The sequence below is a fragment of the Lonchura striata genome, chromosome Z (assembly GCF_050655825.1).
Source record: "Lonchura striata isolate lonStrDom1 chromosome Z, ASM5065582v1, whole genome shotgun sequence".
NCBI classification, from domain to species: Eukaryota; Metazoa; Chordata; class Aves; order Passeriformes; family Estrildidae; genus Lonchura; species Lonchura striata.
This window is the reverse complement of record NC_140740.1, coordinates 73,813,004-73,827,695: the sequence shown is the minus strand read 5'-3', so window position 1 is coordinate 73,827,695 and position 14,692 is coordinate 73,813,004. Positions and strand designations below refer to the sequence as shown.

General features: G+C 35.3%; 1 protein-coding gene across 1 annotated transcript in view; it reads left to right on the top strand.

Annotated features, from left to right (window-relative positions):
• POC5 (POC5 centriolar protein) overlaps positions 1-14,691 on the top strand; it is a 27,788-nt gene extending 13,097 nt beyond the window's left edge. The window contains 10 exon segments of the mRNA XM_085565984.1: positions 3,265-3,437; positions 3,774-3,950; positions 5,997-6,101; positions 6,823-7,002; positions 8,137-8,299; positions 11,051-11,169; positions 11,759-11,869; positions 12,707-12,883; positions 14,280-14,311; positions 14,313-14,691. Coding sequence (XP_085422110.1) covers positions 3,265-3,437; positions 3,774-3,950; positions 5,997-6,101; positions 6,823-7,002; positions 8,137-8,299; positions 11,051-11,169; positions 11,759-11,869; positions 12,707-12,883; positions 14,280-14,311; positions 14,313-14,457 — 1,382 coding nt within the window. The 3' untranslated portion in view covers positions 14,458-14,691.
• Position 14,692: the final 1 nt, after the last annotated feature.

Here is a 14,692-nt window from a genome sequence, read left to right as displayed (position 1 = left end):
TGGTAATAATATGACTTTGAATGAACAGTGAGCAAACTGTTCAAGTTTCATACTATACCTCTAATGCTTAAATTCAAGCTTAATACTCTGCCTCTAATGCTGATCAGGCGGGATTGTTTATCAGTTTTTTTTCTGAAGAACACAATTTTTTTATTAAACTCCAATCTTTTGGCACTGCTTGCTTGTTCATGCTAAAAATCAAGCTTTTTGTCATTTGCCTCTAAAGCTGCTACTGTGTTAAACTAACGAAATCATAAATTATTGGGTTAGTGTTCTATAACTGTAAAACAAAACTAATTAATGTGCTGAGTATGGAGTTAAAATCTGAAAGTTTGCTGTTGTGCAGAGCTTCTCAAGTTTACAATGTATTTTCTCCTTCTCCATGTGATAGTATTGGGACCAACAGAGTTTTTAATGCCATGTGATGCCTTCTGAAATGAAGTTTTGGTTATGAAGTATTCTTTGGTCTGGATGCTGCCATTATGATGGATTAGTCATAGTCTCTATTTGCAGAAAATTTAAGTATACATGGTATCTTCCCTAACAGCTTTCAGTGAAATAAGAAAAGTAATTGGAATGAACATTCTGTATTATTCAGTTCAGTTCAGTGTCCAAATGTTTTTAAACTTTGAAACATAAAACTTGATTTCCTGTTCTTGTTATCAGTTTAGTTGATTAAATTTGAAAATTACTAAGACTGGAGCAGTAAAATATTTGTTGCAGAGATGTGCAATGATGAGTCATACCCAAAGAGTGGAAAAAAATGCTTCTCTTCAAGCCTGCCAGTCCTCAATATATATCCATTAAACTTCTTAGAACATTTTAACAAATTGCTGTACTCAGCTTGGGCCACTAATAGTATGCCATGTGTGAGAACAATGTCAGAGCTTATTTACTTAATAAAAGCAGAAAAAGTCAGATATGAGAACAACACAGAAAAGCTCAACAGTAGTAACAGACATCTGGATAAACAGCTAATTTCATTACCTCCATCTAGAGATGGAGTAAATGCATGTGGAGGTTATTTAATATAGTGCATTTCTATACTTACCATATCCAAATAGTTCCAGTATCCTTGATACCTTAGCGCACTGTAACTGAATGACATCATATAATTCGTATGGAAGGAATAGAGGTGACAGAAGGAGATCATTAGAAATAAGAAATTAATGTGTGTACAGCTAGAAAATTATGGCAATGCTGGAAGGCCAAGATGAATTTCATAAGATGTTATAAACATGTAATATATACACTTGGTGGATTCAATGAAGATATTATACATCCTATGGTAAATGAGAGAAATGAAAGCTGTGTTAGGATAATCTGTCCAAAGGGAAGATTAAGAGGAAGGGAGTGATGAACTAGTAATACTGTGATTCTCAGATTATGGCAGTTATCAGTCTGTTTTAATATCCTGTTTTGATTGGTTACATTTTGTTCTGTTGGGTTTTGGGTGGGGTTTTTTTGGTTTTTTTTGGTTTTGTTTTTGGTTTTTTTTGTTTGTTTGTTTTGTTTTGTTTTTGCAGGGGGTTTTGGTTTTTTGGTTTTTTTTCTTTTGGAAGGGATCTTGCAAACTGTGCTGTGTAGGGTATCTTTGTAATCTAACCAAGTAGTAGAAGTATGAAAATAAAAACAAATCTTTATGCATTTCACATCATAACAGAAAGAAGGAGTGACATGCAGGAATGGGGAAAAGTGGTGAAGGACAGAACTGTGAATATTTGGCAATGGTAAGAGTGCCAGATAATTTTATTGTCAGATGCCAGCCAGATTCTTCATCACAGAAATTAGGTGTATTTCACGTAATCTGGATCATCTGTCTGGCATGTCACATATAGAGTTTTAGAAGCAACAGGTATTCAAATTCTGCCACTACTTTAGCAACACTTCTGTCATTTTCAAGAGAAATAATGACTAAAATCTGATTTTAATCTACTCTGTGATGGGGAATAATCTTTTTATGGTCTTCTGCTTCTGTAATAGGGTAGGACATTTAGAATTAGATGGCACTCCTTTAGCTCAAGCTGATGTTAATTTTATGATGTGTGGTTGTATATTACCTTGAGAGAAATACTAAAAAGCAGTTGTAACTGCTTCTGCATCATGGTTCTTCCTTATTTCCCTTTTGTTTCAGAGAATGAGTGTAGTAGTTTTGTAGTAGAGAGTATTAGCCAGACAGCTCTTCTCATTTCCTTAGGAAAGGAGACCTATCAACCATCAAGCTCTGCTATAAATAATCAGAAACACACTTTACTAGTGTCCACTGAAGATACTGCTTTGTGGCAGATAAGCTTATCTCTTCTAGGTTGAATCAAAAAATAGTTCTCATCAGACAGTATTTGTTTTCAGAAGTGAAGATTAAAATGTTGGAGGTTTTCTCTGCTTATAAAAAAAGTATTTTTTGAAGTTGTTGTGTTTGTTGTTATTAACAGGAAACTACTAATACATCTTTCTAATTTTCTTATATTCAATTATCAACTGAAATAACAAATTTTCTGTGAGGAATAACTAAATATAAAGCAATATTTTACCACACAAGTTAAATATTAACTTTTTCTCATCTCAAATACATGCAAACTAGCATTTGGGCAGGGATTAACTTTTATTGGAGTGGTACCTAGCCACAACTCCTGAAAGTGAGGATTCATTATATAAGGCATTATATAAATTCATGGTAGATACATCCTTTCTCAAATTGCTTGAACGCTAATTAGATGAACAGATTTAAGGCTTTAAGAAAAATTGATGCAGGTACACATTAACATTGAAATGTATCCATAGGCTAATTTGTGAATTTGTAAAGGAACACCACAGACCTCAGGTGTTTACAGGCTCATTGAGAAAAAAGGCAGCACTTTGTAGATTGTTGATCTGAGATGTTAACTGTCAAGAAGCCTTTACTTAGAGATGTTATTTTTAGTAATTTTAGTATTTCTAGTATTTTTTATTTTATTCTTAGGCTGTATTTTTAGTGCTTGCCGTGATCATTCTTTTTCAAATTAACTTATATTAAGATACTGTATTTTAAAGGAGCACTACTTTTGAATTTACTAATGTTATAATAGGATTGTCAGTTTAAATATACGTGTCCAGGAATCATGTATTAGAATTGGATTGGTTTTTCTTATGTGGGAAAAGGAAGTTTCTGATGTCATAAATATTTTATTTCCTTTTTACTAATGCTTGTCTTCTAACTTCCATCTAGAATGTGGACCAGTCAGCTTTGCCAGAGTGTTGTTTCTTATTCTCTTTTTTAATTTTCAGTCTCAACATCAATGAAGCAGGCTGGTATGGAACAACCTGGTCTTCCAGAAACAACTTCTTCCACACATGATCCAAGAGAAGTGAGCAAAACCACAGTGACTGAATTAACTTCACCAGATGGAAAAGTCACTCAAATAGAAAATATAGTTGATCTCTGCAGCGGAAGTTTTAAGGTATTTACATTGTATGGAATCCTTAAAAATCATTCACAGATATCATTGTATTGTAGAGTTAGTGCAGGAGAAGTTGCAGTGTGATTGCACATAAGCATATGTAGCACAGAATATCTATCTTTTAAAAAATATTTTGGAATAACTGTCTCCATTAGGGATGTTCAGATATCAATAGTTCATTGTGTCTGGTAATACAGCTGTACACAGCCTGTGTAATGAAGGTATCACTGCAAATACTTGTGTCTCCTTAATTGCTAAGGGTTTTAATATTAAAATAATAGAGAGGAGGGAATGGTTTAAATTCACTGCATTACTGTCATCCTTTTAACTTTTCAGACAAATATTCTGACTGAACTGAAAAATTGGGAACTTAATTTGATTCAACATCACAAGCTTCAAATGAGACAAGAGAAAGAGAAACATGCCACACAAGTGAAGCAACTGCAGAATGAGATGGAAAACCTGAAAGAGTTACTTCATACTTATGAAATCTCTATTAGCAGGAAAGATGAGGTAGTAACTCAGTTTCATATTTTAACAGTCTATCTGCTCAAAAATGTCTACACTAATTTTTTTGGTCCATCTCTTTGAACGAGATTTTTTTTTTGAAGCAAGTAACATAGAGAAGTAAAGAATGCATTCACATGGTATAGTAGAAAAATAATCATGGTTGCTAATAGAGTTGTCTCTACTAACAATGAAAACACATCATATGTGCATATTTTGCATTGTTTACTTCTTAAATCTAGAGTCTGCTCTCATTTCTCATTTATTTCATTTGCAGTCTCTGGTTTACACTTTCCTGCTGACAACATTGCAACCTGAAAATTAACTGAAACTGTGAAAGTGGATATAAAATCTTGGCAGTTTTGCAATCACACAACATAACTGAGTTTTCTTATTGCTACCCTGAACATACCACCTAGTACTTGAGAACACTTTGTTTGGGTTTGGGTTTCTAATTCCTATGTACATTTTCAAAAAACATACATTACAGAAGTTAAAATGCGAGTGAAGATAGTGTTCTCTGTTCATTTGGAAAACAGACTAATCTTACAGACCAAGCAAATGTAAGTATTGTAACATTACAATAACTGGATTAGTCCTGTACCATATATAACTAGTACCTTGTTCTTGTATTGTGCCATGTAACTAGTACTGTTTTTCAACCCATACCTTTCAAACATCTAATTCTGTTGGATATCATTCCATGTCAGTCATATTTAATGTGCCATAATTCTCAATGATACCTTGGAAGTTCTATTTCTTTTTCTGCTGCCAAATAAATTATTTATTCAGCTGATTTTATAGTTTTATTTTTAAGGGAAAGAAAAAAAACAACATTTGAATAGAAAATTACTATTGTTATCACCTGAATGGAAGGTGGCAGTGCTTCCGCATATCATTCCATAATTATGAAATCTGTGCTATCCTGATAAGGACATAGACAAAGGTCCATCAGCCTCACAAATATTACAAGTTTTTGATTCTTATTTCACATTGAAAATCTTAAAAGCTTTTTATTTGCAAAAATATGCTAATTAACAAAAATAGGCTAAGAGTTCTAGTGTGTAGCAGTATGTATGCAGCATTGAAAATTGATTTTTATGATACTTTTTCAACAAAAGTAATTAATCTGTCAATTTAATTTGTTTTCTATTTTAATTTTAGGTATTATTCTTTTCATTGATGTATGTTCAATAATTATTACTTGTAACAAATGCAATATGATGTTAACATATGGTTGCATGTATTGTCATAAAAAGTTGTTCTCAAAAATACTTATGCAGTAGTTAAAATAACTTTGCATTATTCCCCAAAGTCCCAAGATAGGTCACTGTTGACCATTGGAGTTGTTAATATATGGCTGATGGCAGAATCTGGCTTAAGAAGTTGAGAGCAGTATTCAGATCTGGTCTACCAAATTTGCATCATCCCTGGCTTACTTTTCAGTTGGGGAAACTCAGCTGTTTATGTGTACTCCTTAAATTTTAGAGATTGCTGGTAAAAGTCCCCAATTGCACTCTCTATGCAGTATGACATCTTGCCTCTCAAATGTTTTAATTGCTATGAGCTTATATAGTATATTTCATGAGAATTTTTAAAGAGAGTAGCAATTTTTAATACGATTTTTCTGGCTTATAGCAACGAATTAGTTTGTTATTCTGTTCTAACAAGTGAAGCATTCTAATAAAAATGTTTCTGATTTTTTAAAATTCTCTTTGAAATAAGAGGTTCTTCTAAGGTTATGCTACAGTAACATTTAATTATGAGAAAGTAGCTCAGAAATCACCAGAAATAACAATTCAGTTGATTTTCTCGTAAAACTACACAATAGATGTGCCACAATCTGAGTGTCAAAGCCACAGGAATTTTACTTCTCATTTAAACTCTTGATTATTGTTTCTTACTTGATTATAGAGTAAGGGGAAGTTTCAGTAGAAAGCATCTGTTAAAAGCAAGTGCTTTAAATGAAAAATAACTGAGACATAAAGTACATTCTTTTTGATCTTACAGTGATCATAGATATTGAAATATAATTAATTAATATTTTTGCAGGTAATTATCAACTTGACCCGAGCATTAGAAAAGCAGAAGGAGAGAGCAGTGTTGTTGAGAGCGTTTACACAGTGGCGGATTCACCACGTTAAAGCCAAACAAGAGGTATGTGCACAAAATCAAAATGCAGTGAAAATTAAACCTCTGAATCCGAAAGAGTCAGAGCTGCTGCAGTTCCTGTTACAGTTTGAAGAAATCATGGTGTTTCTATTTTGATGTGTTTGAAAATATCAGATAACAGTTTGAAAAGATCAGTTCTAAAAGGAATGTTGCTGTCAGAATTCTCTCTGGAATGGGAAAAAAACTGTTGTCTGCTGACTATTTTGAAATAGAGTAGAATAATACAGTTGTTTTAAAGTAGTTTTTAAACAATCCTGAAGTCTAAATTTATTCAAAATATGTTTTACAATAACTTATCTGCAATCTTTGTGCAATCTATATGATTCCCGCAGTGAATCCAAATGTGCCACATACCCAACAAATGGCTTCATATGTCTCTTTATACTGTGTACGTGAGGTTGTTGTTTGTGTGTCATTAAACTGGTTTGAATAAGACCACTGTTGTGTGTAGCCTAGGAGTTCACAAATACAACTTTTATTATTAAGTTTCTCATGGTGAGGATGGTAATGTGCCATGGCACAAGTGCAGAGGCAACACTGAGCTGCTGACACTGCTTGTAACACTTCACTGCAGGACCTGTAACTCACTTAAAGAGTTCCTACTGTGGTCTTTGTAATAATGTGTAAAACAATCGTCCGCGGGAGAGTACTGAACTTTTTAACAACCCTCAACTTTTGTATGATGTGGTTGTACTCACTTCCCAAGGAATATGCAATTAGAATGGCAGATAGACATTTCCAGACAACTTTGATGAAGAAAGCGTGGGCCGCATGGCACTCTGTTAGTGAAGAAAGACGGAAAGACAACGTAGCAAGAGCCTGTCAGTTAAGGGCAGAAGATGTGTGTGTTCAGCTTGCCAATGATTGTGAAGAAAAAATTGCAGAGGTAAAATCAATTTTTTTTTTTCCTTCTCTTGCTCTTTGACTCCCAACCCCTGTTTCTCCCAAGTATGTCTTTCTGACCAAACCTAACAAACACAAGTATTTTCCAGTAGAACAGAGCTCCCAAGTATGCAAGAAGATCTGAATGTAAGATCGCTGTTTTGTTTTCAGACATGCCTTTTTTTTTCCTGCATCTCATATAAAATGTCACAAGTCTGCCTGCATAGATGAAATAAATTGTACTTTCCTGAAATAAGGCAAATCTGTTTGCCTACTAATGGAAATGCCATTTGTTTTCTAACAGCATTCTGTTAGTAAGGGCTATGTGTTTTGAGGCCTTAATGAAGGAGACAATGGAAATAGAAGACCATTATTACTTTGAATGATCATGATGAGTACAGTAATTTTTTTCTGTAATAGCTATTCTGTTAAAGACTGAAACTGAGTTTGATTTTTCTTTAGCTTGCTGATTAAGGTTGTTAAAGATTTTCAGAGCTTAAGGTGAAATTGTCAACCTGTGTATTGGTGCATACTAAGTATTCAGTTTTAAAACATCACTTTCAAGAGCTTTGTATTTCAGCAAGAAATTAAACCTAGAATTTTAAGAACAGGCTTACCATATTTGTCTTAACAGCACAAAACCATAAGTAGCAACTTGCTCTGATCTTTTCTCAGCATTTTTAGTTATTTACAGTATCTTGAGAAGAGAGACTGGTGCTGAAAATGTACCCTTATGCTTGCTCTTCTGTTGAATGAACCCATGTCTCTGCAGAGATCTGGGTTGTGCCAAATGCCAACTTGTAAAAGACAAAAGCTTGCAACATATATTTCTGCTTAGGTTGAGTCTGACAGCCCTTTTGGATAGTCTTGTCTTTGATATGCTCTATTATTAATATTGTGCTGTACTATAAAGAAACTACAATGAGCTGTTCATCTCTGATGAAGCAGAGATCTTCAAGTGAAAACCTCTATGTTTGTAAATATAGTAAATTATTTCTAAAGGTAATTGATGAATATGTTTGTAGTTTGCATTCAGAAGTAAGAAGTAAATTTTTTGTTGTAAATTTTTTTGTGAATTGTGTGTCCACTATTAGGCTTTTTAATCAGGCCTCATCTGTTTCCTCATTCTGTTTCATAGTTAACTGCTGCTTTGGAAATGACAAGAGCTGAGATTCTGCGACTGCATACTGAAAGAGATCAGTATGAAGACACGATAAAGAAAGCCTTTATGCGTGGTGTGTGTGCTTTGAATCTGGAAGCAATGACCATGTTTCAAAGCAAGGACAGTAGGCCAGATCCTGGTTAGTATGACTAGCAGGTTTAATCTGGTAGCATGTGTGCATTTTTGTTGGATTTGTTTGGGATTTTTTGTTTGTTTTAATGGAGCTCCTTTTATCTTTTTTTTTTTTGAGTATTTTTTTGGCAATACAGAGTTTAGTAAACTTTTATTGCTTTAAAACATCCTGTTGAATATGTTGAGAAGTACTGTTGCTGGACTTCATACAGCTGTAGCTGAAAGGAGGAACATGTTTTCTTTATCCCACATTGCTGGGAGAGTGGTAAACTGCAGCTGAAGGCAGAAAAGGAAGTCAAAGGTGGCCAACTTCTTAAAACACCAGGTTATGGAGCAGTGAAGAGAAAATCCTGAAAATTGCTTTGTACTCTGGAATCTCAGTGTGCCATGAATCAGCTTTTCTCAGACAGCTGTCACTTCTTTCTTAATCCTGCTTTTGAATGTAAAAAGGGCAAGCAAATCTCTCAGGTTCTAATTGTAACTCTGTGCCAGAACAGGAAATGGCAGTATATTTTTATCAGCAGCATACCTGTAAAAGCTGTGCAGCTTCACAGGGGAGAGCTGCACATGCTTACAGATGTAATGAAATCACTCTCTCAGACAGTCCATAGCAGTGGGAACATAATCGTGCAGCAGCCTAGGTCAAAGAGAAAATAGGTGTGCCAGCAGGAGTGCCACAGCTATACGTGTGGCTCAACAGCCATCTGTAGTGGCAGCAGTGGTTAATAGCCTTAGACAAGTAACTACCAGTTGCTAAATTTAACAGTCTTACACAGAAGTTTCTGAACTACTTTAGAAAAAATCTTCACCAAAAAAGGGTAGATAGGAAGAGGAAATAAAAACCTGAAGAACATGCAAGAGGATGCTTTCCTGAGCAGCTGTCTAAGCCTGTTAAACATAAATGGTATTTGTGCAGTTGCTTAGAAAATTAATGTGACATTAGCAAAGTATAGTAGCTCTGTGCTAGTAAAAATTTAGGATCAGTGTTTGTAGAAGGTTAAGAATTAATGATTTCATGAAGATACTGGGTTTGGGAATAAAATTACAGGGCATTTCCCAAGTACTTTTTCACTATGTTGCTAATTAAGAATTATTCTATCTTGAAGCATTATCTTTTATTTGTTTGTCTATTGTTTTCAAAAAACATGCAATAGACACCAGGTCTCCCTAATAATGAAGGTTAATTGACTGGTGTGAAAGCATTGTTTCTGTAGATCTATTAAAATGAGAGTAAGTAGTAAGGAAATGAAGAAAATTGAGCTCTATAATACTTGTGCCCAAACCTTTAGTTTCATGGACCAAAGATTTTGCCTGATTTTTACTAAGAAGCTCGAACTGATAGTCTTCACTAGCGCAGCACCTAAAGATTTTGTTGTGCTGGATGTTAGCATACCTGTAATTAATTTCTTTGTGTGTCCACTATTATGCTTTTTAATCAGGCTTCATAACATTTCACAGACTCTCTTGTCCTTGGTCCCAAGCAAGTCATCAGCTTCCACCACCTCTGGTACCACCTTCTTCCCTGCCCCAGGCATACGGTCTTTTGCTTACAACCAGATGGTGGTTTTAATGAAGTTAGTTACATAATTGTTTAATATGGTTGAACAATTGTTGATCTGCATTCTTAATCAGGCAGAACAGTGATCAGGACACTGGAGGACTGCAAACGTGAAGATGATTGTGATTTGTTTCTAGTCTTTTGATCTGTGGACATCAAAACTTCCATGTCCCACAATCAGTCAGCAATTATAAATTTATATGAACACTGCAGTGCCACCTGCTGTCATTGGACATAAAATGCAGAATTTCACCTCTAAAAATCTATTATTGAGTTATTTTAATATACATTTAACATACACACAGTCTACAGGCAAAATACATATCATATATCATTATAGTGTATTTATTAATAGTGTACATATATCACAAACTTGATGGCTTCATAATATTTAGTGTCAGTGTTGATGGTGTTAAAGTTACCTGCCTAATTTGCTGACTTTTTTTTTAGTTAGTAGTATATTAAGATTATTTTAACCTCTTCATGTATTTAAAGGAACACTGAAGCCACAGGAATTCATAACTTTTTGTTTATAAAAGTCCTAATACAGTTTTTCTTCAGTAACATAGATCAGATCACTGATCTGTAACTGTGCATTGGTCCTGTCTTTGCTTAAGCTTAATGTATGTGTACACGCATAGATATGTAGACAATGCACATTCTGGTATCCTTTCACTCTTGACATCTTCAATCTATTACACAGATTTGAAGCACCTTCCTTTTATTTTTCCTACTTATTTCAGCTAATTAAAACACCAAACACAACTACCACACGGTGTCACTCTAGTTCCTGTAATGAGCAAATGACCTTTGTAATTTACTATCTAAACTGGATTTCGTCTCTTAGGATAAGAGCAGCTCTTGCACACTGATTTTAGTTTTGGCAAGCAGTAGGAAGAATCTCAGTTTTTTGCACTACAAGTAGGTGACATGTGCCACAGGGGTGTTGAGACATAATAGAGAAACAAGCCCTTTGAAAAACATTTATAAGCATCTCAAAATAGGGTGAAATACAGGAATGTTTGTATTTGTCTACCTACCTACCTCTGTAAAGAACATCCTGCTCTTTTTTATTTGATTATACAGAAATCCCAAAGACATATTAAAATTTTAGTTGTAAATGATCTTCTCCCATATCCCCACCTTTTAGGGTTAGCTAGATTATGTGCTTATCCCATTACTTTGTGTTTCTAATAATAGATACAGGAAGCAGGAGAAATGATCATGCTCCCACTGGTGCAGGAAGGCCACCTCTTTCACAATATAATCAACCCTCACCACCACCTCCACCAGCAGCTGCTCTTCAGATGGAAAACATGGTAAGCATGTAGCTGGAACAGAATTGTATTTCCTAGTGACAAAAGAGAAATTCCTTGACTGGGGCTTTTTTTACGAGAGCCCAGGTCTAAAAGGAAACATGCAGGTGGTGTGAATGGGACAAAAACCTGAATTTAATATACTCTCGAAAGATGAAAACCTGGCTTGACTTCAGACTTCTTTTTTAGTGGGGTAACACTTACAGACATTGAGGGAACTGAACTTACTGTCCTCTTATACCAACTTAGCCAGATCATCATCTAGTAGCGTAGTTGTTTTGGACCTGCTCTGGACTTTCCCACTGTAAAAATGGTATCATGCTAGAGAGCAGGTTAGAACAGAGATGATGTGCATGCCTCTCTCCTGACTTTTCATTCTAATGGTAACAAATGTTATTCACACTATTTCTAGAGTTTTTAGACAAATAATTTTATATTAGACAATAGACAGTAACACCAGAGATAAAATATCTGCGAAGACATTACAATTAAAAGAGTAATTGGGATAGTCAGAAAACTGGCTATCTAAGGAGTGAAACTGTATTTTCTAGAAAGTAGTGCTCATTCTGTGTAAACTCTGGTTTCATTTCAGTTTTGTAGCCACCTGGCTCATGCAAGCACTCCTGAGACCAGACTAGATTCTGATTCTCCAGTTATCGTCACTAGCACATCAGGATCTGGTGTGACATCAACTCAAAAACCGGTAACATGCTAAAGTTAACTTTTTTCCTTCTTTTAGGGCATAATCATAACGAATATTAGTTTGGGTGTTGCTATTTTTGTATTTCTCAGAGCAACACAGGTATGTAGTTGAATACACTGCCACAGAGTTTACAGAGCAGTATGAAGACAGTAGCTTGAAAATGCTCATTTATGTTACATAAACTCATTTATTCTAGGAGCAGTTTTATATTCTTTTTGTAGGTAGGGCAGTGTGGCAAAATGAAGACTAGAAGAGTGCACTCAGGTATAGTGCAACAGGAACAATCGGTGTTTGACTTGATAATGTTTTGTTTTAGAAAGTGCTTTGTCTCATTATCCTGTTCTTTGAAATTTCTCCCTCATTCCCTTTTCTATGCTTCATGCTAAACTGCCCTCCTTTCTTTTCTGCATTTGACACAGTTTGATATCAGCTGTCAGAGAAAGATGCATTTTTGTATGCATGGGAGCTTTTTTATTATCTGCTCTGTCATTTCTAGAAAGGATTTCCACTATGATGGAAATACCTTCAGCTGTCACTTAAGCATGCAGTCAGCAAGCAAAGCTAAACTATCCATGCTTCTTGATTTTTATCAAATTAGTCTTGCTTCCCTCAGGGCAGAAGTAATTTACTTGAAATACTATTGCACAAGTAGAAAAAAATGGAGTAATCCTGGTTGCAGCCAGGTGGAGCAAATTCAGTCCTGTGTAATGTAACTGGACTACCTGCAACATCACATGTTCCATTTAGGCATGTGGCAAATAAAACTGAGCAGAAACACATAGCATTGTAAATATTATGTTTAGAATTTTTACTAATTAGTATTTAATTTATTTATAGCCCATGGCAAAAATAATAACATCTGCACAACAGAAAGCAGGAAGAATAATCACTGCTCGAATCACAGGTCGAGCTGATATGGGACAAAAATCCAGAGCTTCTAGGAGTTTAACAGTGAGGAGAGTTGTTCCACCCATGAGTTCAGTTATTGTTGAGAAGCATCATCCAGTCACTCAGGTAAATCAGATTGCATATTTATGTTCTTCACGTATTTTTATTACAACACATCTGGTAATAGTTTGAAGAAAAATTACCTTTTGAAGATGTATTAAACAAAGCTCAGGCTTGAGGCCTGTTGAAAACAGCAAAGGGTACTTACTGTCTTTGTGTAGAAGGCACTGCTGAGGAGATGTCATGGTTTAACCCCAGGCAGCAGCCAAGCCCAAGTGAGAGCAGCCACTCACTAGCTCCCCCACCAGAGAGTTTGGGAAAAGAATCAAAAGGGTAAAAGTTGGAGAATTCATGCATTGAGAAAAAGACAGTTTACTAGGGAAAGAAAAGGCCATGCACACAAGCAAAACAAAGAAAGGAATTAATTCAATTTTTCCCATGAGCAGGCAGGTGTTCAGCCATTTCCAGGAGAGCTGGGCCCCGTCATGCAAAATGGTTACTTGGGAAGACAAACTGCATCAGTCCAAATGCCCCTCCCTTTCCTGCTTCTTTCCCCCACTTTATACACTGAGCTTGGTGCAACATGGTCTGGAATATCCTTTTGGTCCATTTGGGTCACCTATCCTGGCTGTGTTTCCTCCCAATTTCCCAAGCACCCTCAGTCTACTCACCATCATGGCAGTACCAAAAGCAGAAAAGGCCCCCATTTCCTGCTATGACTCACAGTCATGTGGCTTGCTGCACATAGCTTTCAATAATTTGGGTTCCTAAGCAGAAATTAATATTTAAATTGTATGTTCTTAGGAGTTCACGATTTAGTGAGGTAATTATTACATGAAGAACAATTTCTGGATTCAGATTTTGTGACTAGTGTGATGAGGAAAGCACCTGAACTACTGTACCAAAAACTGACTTCTGAAAATGAAATAACTGTGACAGCCCTGGAGATATATTCTGTATACCCATTCTGCAAATAAGACTCTTAAGTCAGGTATTTGTCTTGAGTTAATTTGAGAGGGAACAGAATTTACCCTGATTAAAAGCAAATGACTATTTGTTATTATACTAAGGTGGCTAGTTTTATGGGCAGAAAACTAATTCTTGATAAAATTGCAAGCCTTTTCAGAGATCTTTCAGGGACTGCCTCATAGCAAATACTTCAAAAGGAAAGTTGGCATGATTAAATTAGCACTACAGGGGAAAATTGTGAACAGTATAGTAAAAAACTAAAACAAAACAACCTTGAAATAAGATTGAGGTGACAAAAGCTCTAAATACTTAGTTTAGTCTAGGAAAAAAACCCTTTTGCTGTTAAATGATTATTTCTCTTTTCCTTCTTGATAAGTGTATTTCAGTTTGCTAGGTTGCAGGTATTTGTTTTTAAACTACAGCTCATCTAGAGCTATTTAAATGTGAATGTTTTGTGTTATTGAGTGTTTTGATGTATCTGATTACTTTTCAGCAAACGATATCACAAGCCAGTGCTGATAAGTATCTTTGAACTTCATTCTTCTGGCTCTACGGCTGTGAGACCCACAGGACAAGCTGGGCGAGTGCTTCAGGGCCAAACTCAGACCAGTGTTCAGTCAATAAAAGTTGTGAACTGTCTGACTGTTTTTCTCACCAGTAAGGGCTTTTAATCAAGGTACCTCTTTGCCAGTCTTTTCATATTTGATGCAGCAAGGCCTAAGGTGCATATCATGTTTTTACCCTTTTCTAAAAAATGACGTTTTTTTAAGTGCTTTTATAATAAAACCTGAAGGGGGAAAAAAGAACTTGGAGCAGTTGTTCTACCTCCAAACTTTATTATTAAGACAAGCACTTTTTATTTACAGAATCTCTAGTGCACTTTTTAAATAAAGAATACAATGTGAT